Source organism: Coccinella septempunctata, chromosome 2, assembly GCF_907165205.1.
Source record: "Coccinella septempunctata chromosome 2, icCocSept1.1, whole genome shotgun sequence".
Taxonomy (NCBI): domain Eukaryota; kingdom Metazoa; phylum Arthropoda; class Insecta; order Coleoptera; family Coccinellidae; genus Coccinella; species Coccinella septempunctata.
The window spans coordinates 10645055-10650494 of NC_058190.1; the positions used below are offsets into that span (position 1 = coordinate 10645055).

The 5440-nt window shown below is 39.6% G+C and overlaps 2 protein-coding genes across 2 annotated transcripts; both read left to right on the forward strand.

The window, feature by feature from the left end:
- Positions 1 to 1207: 1207 nt before the first annotated feature.
- On the forward strand, positions 1208 to 2173 carry LOC123308414. The gene is made up of 2 exons (XM_044891047.1): positions 1208 to 1521; positions 1839 to 2173. The coding sequence occupies exons 1-2, from the start codon at positions 1255 to 1257 to the stop codon at positions 1917 to 1919; spliced, it is 348 nt and encodes a 115-aa protein (XP_044746982.1). The 5' UTR covers positions 1208 to 1254; the 3' UTR covers positions 1920 to 2173.
- Positions 2174 to 3383: 1210 nt separating this feature from the next.
- On the forward strand, positions 3384 to 4359 carry LOC123308412. Its single transcript, XM_044891045.1, has 2 exons — positions 3384 to 3697; positions 4015 to 4359. Exons 1-2 carry the CDS (start codon positions 3431 to 3433, stop codon positions 4093 to 4095), a joined length of 348 nt encoding a protein of 115 aa, XP_044746980.1. The 5' UTR covers positions 3384 to 3430; the 3' UTR covers positions 4096 to 4359.
- Positions 4360 to 5440: the final 1081 nt, after the last annotated feature.

A 5440-nucleotide genomic window follows, 5' to 3' on the forward strand; every position in this document is an offset into this window, starting at 1 on the left:
CAGATTAAATGAAAACAACACTTTGGAATCCTATTCTGACGCTGACTATGCCAATGATCCTTTGACAAGGAGTTCAACAACTGGATACGTCTTCATGAAAAACGTGGCTGCTGTGACATGGAACAGTCAAAGACAAACAACAGTTGCATTATCAACGACCGAGGCCGAGTTCATGGCCTCATGCTGTGCCACCAAAGAAGCTCTCTTGGTTAGGCAATTATTGTTAGATATAGGTGAATATAAACAAGATTGTATCACCCTAAATATTGATAATCAGAGTGCTATATGTTTGATTAAAAATTCAGAATATCATAAAAGATATAGACATTAAATATAATTTTGTGAAAGAAAAATATGCTCGAAAGATCATAGATGTAAAGTATATCAGCACTGATATACACTGATACATTGCCTAGAGCTAAGTTTGAGTATTTCAGAAACAAATTGGGTATAGTTGAAAACCCAAAGGAATGTAAAATTTAAAATTTTCTACTAGGTATGTTTGAGAGATATTTTTGTTGAGTGTACAATAATCTGAAAATGTAATTCACAATAATTGAGGTTAATTTATGTGTATATTTTCTGTTAACTAAATACAAGGCTTGAATTTAGAGGAAGTGTTACAATTTCAAATTTGGCGCCTTGTATCATCAAACTTCATGTCAGTGAAGTGTCTGAATCTGTTAATATTCTTTGAGATCAAATATAACCTGAAGATGAGTGTCTGTCAATTAATTAATAAAAAGTCAATGTGAACGACACGACTGTTGATCGATGTATGTAAAACTACAGTAAATAAAATCATTGTATTTCTTCGAAAGCTCAGTTTATTTCATCAATATTTTTCCTTACAGACCAACTTCTGTTGAAGCCAGGCACGAGTTGATGAAGAAAAATAACCAACACCATCCTGGCTTTCATTTTATGCCCGAGAAGAATATTTTACCGATTCAACACAGGCCAGTCGACAGCAGGCCACACGAACGCGGCCCTTTTCAGGGCCACCAGGTCAGGCAAATCAACAAAAACAACTACGAACATAGCGGTAACGGCGCATATCAACAAATGATGCTTCGTCCTATGGCCATGGGTCGTCCTAGTGCTTATCGAATGACCCATCCAGCCGACCACGTATCGAACCAACAAAGGCCCTTCGACATCAGACCTCACGAACGCGGCCCTTATCAGGGCCACCAGGTCAGGCAAATCAACAAAAACAACTACGAACACAGCGGAAACGGCGCATATCAACAAATGATGCGTCGTCCTATGGCCATGGGTCGTCCTAGTGCTTATCGAATGACCCATCCAGCCGACCCCGTATCGAACCAACAAAGGCCCTTCGACATCAGACCTCACGAACGCGGCCCTTATCAGGGCCACAAGAATAGGCAAATTAACTACAACTATGCCGCCTACAAACAGAAAGTAAATGGTCTATATCCACGAATAATGCGTCGTCCTATGACCATGGGTCATCCTAGTCATATTCAAGTGAGCCGTACAGCCGTTCCTGTACCGGTAAGTATGAAACTCCAGGTCTTCTAAAGATTATGCCTCGCAGTGAAATACGAGCTGACAGATTTTGGGTTTATTTAAATTATTCTATTGCCTTCGTAATACGACGTACAGCATGTATTATCCTCTGAGCATTTCCATCCAATTAACTTTTTAAGCGACTCAGGTTTTCTGTTCTTCAATATAAATTCCGCACAGCTAAGGTTCTGAGTGGTAAATAAGTAAACTCTTGTCAACTCCAGACTCTCTCAAAAATCATAGTAAATTTCATAAGCGAAACGAGGTATCCTTAATACTTACACATGATTTTTATTTTACAGGACAGAAAAACTCTACTTGGCTGCGAGAGCGGAGGGTCTATCTTCGCTTCCAAGCCTGTAGAGTGCGAGAGCTCAACATAGGTGTCTGAAGTTCGGGCACCTTGACAGGGATTGCAAGGCGAAGAAAGATGTATGGCCGCAAGTGCGGCACCGAGGGACACGTCGTAAAGGACTGCAAGAAGGTGGAAGATTGCAGAGTCTGCCGTGCGAGAGGGAAATCTGGTGCGGGACACAGCACTGTTAGTGCCAAGTGTCATCAGAAGAAGAGATTAAAAACCAATTATCACTTGAGCACCAAATTAAAACTGAAAACATCAATTGTCTGAAGATGAAAAGTAAAAACGGCAATTCCCATTCATTTTTAGTGGATCACAATAACCCATTGGAACTACCGTCAACCCAAGCGAAATCAGTAAAGAGATGCCCACCTATCACGGTAACGTGGCTGCTGTGACATGGAACAGTCAAAGACAAACAACAGTTGCATTATCAACGACCGAGGCCGAGTTCATGGCCTCATGCTGTGCCACCAAAGAAGCTCTCTTGGTTAGGCAATTATTGTTAGATATAGGTGAATATAAACAAGATTGTATCACCCTAAATATTGATAATCAGAGTGCTATATGTTTGATTAAAAATTCAGAATATCATAAAAGATATAGACATTAAATATAATTTTGTGAAAGAAAAATATGCTCGAAAGATCATAGATGTAAAGTATATCAGCACTGATATACACTGATACATTGCCTAGAGCTAAGTTTGAGTATTTCAGAAACAAATTGGGTATAGTTGAAAACCCAAAGGAATGTAAAATTTAAAATTTTCTACTAGGTATGTTTGAGAGATATTTTTGTTGAGTGTACAATAATCTGAAAATGTAATTCACAATAATTGAGGTTAATTTATGTGTATATTTTCTGTTAACTAAATACAAGGCTTGAATTTAGAGGAAGTGTTACAATTTCAAATTTGGCGCCTTGTATCATCAAACTTCATGTCAGTGAAGTGTCTGAATCTGTTAATATTCTTTGAGATCAAATATAACCTGAAGATGAGTGTCTGTCAATTAATTAATAAAAAGTCAATGTGAACGACACGACTGTTGATCGATGTATGTAAAACTACAGTAAATAAAATCATTGTATTTCTTCGAAAGCTCAGTTTATTTCATCAATATTTTTCCTTACAGACCAACTTCTGTTGAAGCCAGGCACGAGTTGATGAAGAAAAATAACCAACACCATCCTGGCTTTCATTTTATGCCCGAGAAGAATATTTTACCGATTCAACACAGGCCAGTCGACAGCAGGCCACACGAACGCGGCCCTTTTCAGGGCCACCAGGTCAGGCAAATCAACAAAAACAACTACGAACATAGCGGTAACGGCGCATATCAACAAATGATGCTTCGTCCTATGGCCATGGGTCGTCCTAGTGCTTATCGAATGACCCATCCAGCCGACCACGTATCGAACCAACAAAGGCCCTTCGACATCAGACCTCACGAACGCGGCCCTTATCAGGGCCACCAGGTCAGGCAAATCAACAAAAACAACTACGAACACAGCGGAAACGGCGCATATCAACAAATGATGCGTCGTCCTATGGCCATGGGTCGTCCTAGTGCTTATCGAATGACCCATCCAGCCGACCCCGTATCGAACCAACAAAGGCCCTTCGACATCAGACCTCACGAACGCGGCCCTTATCAGGGCCACAAGAATAGGCAAATTAACTACAACTATGCCGCCTACAAACAGAAAGTAAATGGTCTATATCCACGAATAATGCGTCGTCCTATGACCATGGGTCATCCTAGTCATATTCAAGTGAGCCGTACAGCCGTTCCTGTACCGGTAAGTATGAAACTCCAGGTCTTCTAAAGATTATGCCTCGCAGTGAAATACGAGCTGACAGATTTTGGGTTTATTTAAATTATTCTATTGCCTTCGTAATACGACGTACAGCATGTATTATCCTCTGAGCATTTCCATCCAATTAACTTTTTAAGCGACTCAGGTTTTCTGTTCTTCAATATAAATTCCGCACAGCTAAGGTTCTGAGTGGTAAATAAGTAAACTCTTGTCAACTCCAGACTCTCTCAAAAATCATAGTAAATTTCATAAGCGAAACGAGGTATCCTTAATACTTACACATGATTTTTATTTTACAGGACAGAAAAACTCTACTTGGCTGCGAGAGCGGAGGGTCTATCTTCGCTTCCAAGCCTGTAGAGTGCGAGAGCTCAACATAGGTGTCTGAAGTTCGGGCACCTTGACAGGGATTGCAAGGCGAAGAAAGATGTATGGCCGCAAGTGCGGCACCGAGGGACACGTCGTAAAGGACTGCAAGAAGGTGGAAGATTGCAGAGTCTGCCGTGCGAGAGGGAAATCTGGTGCGGGACACAGCACTGTTAGTGCCAAGTGTCATCAGAAGAAGAGATTAAAAACCAATTATCACTTGAGCACCAAATTAAAACTGAAAACATCAATTGTCTGAAGATGAAAAGTAAAAACGGCAATTCCCATTCATTTTTAGTGGATCACAATAACCCATTGGAACTACCGTCAACCCAAGCGAAATCAGTAAAGAGATGCCCACCTATCACGGTAACTTCGAAAATCGAGTACTACAGAAAGTTTCATCAAATGGTGAAACAAGTGACGAACGAGAAATTCTCAATCAAATATTATAAGGACGAAACAAAAATTACAACCACCAACCAAAGTGTCCACCATAAGTTATTAGCAGCACTAAGGAATGAGAACATTCAATTTTTTGCATACTTCCCGAAAGAAGCGAGAAGCAAGAAAATAGTCGTGAAGGCAGCCTGCTTCACATCAGAAGAAGAGATTAAAATCCAATTATCACTTGAGCACAAAATTAAACCTGAAAACATCAATTGTTTGAAGATGAAAAGTAAAAACGGCAATTTACATTCATTTTAAGTGTCTGTATCAAAAGACATCAACTTAAAGGATCTAAAGAAAACTACAACGCCAACTGTGAAGGACCCCACGCAGCCAGCTTTAAAAAGTGACCCACATATAAATATAAGGTATGTCGAGTCGCAATTAAAAAACACGAGTGCTATAGATAAACCTAAAAAACTAATTATGTCTCCTCAACGATTTAATAATCAAGAAAAAAATTCTCTTTTCCCTAGACCCGATCGCAATTCAAAAACACCTACCCACACGTTGCACTACTCTTACGCGGTTAAAAACATCAATAATGAAACATATGACGATTCGAACTGAAACTTTACAGAATTTCAAACAGTATTGAAAAAAAATTCAAGTAAGGTAAAAGCACCAATTATTGACACCGCCCCACTAGTTGACATAACTATATAGAATAGTTCAAAATAAGAAAACTGTAACGCTTATGGAGTTCCGTAATCCACCAATAGATGCTTCATGCCATCTAGATTCTGCAAGTGAAACTAACTGGGTAGTCAATGATAAAAAGAAGTGTCATGGTTGATGCAAACCGCGCATGAGCACATCGCATTGTTATTCCTAGTGAGAATTAAGTGAGTGGTTAAGCAGGTGAGAATAGATTATTTTGAATAACTAAGTTGATATTGTCCAGTTTCC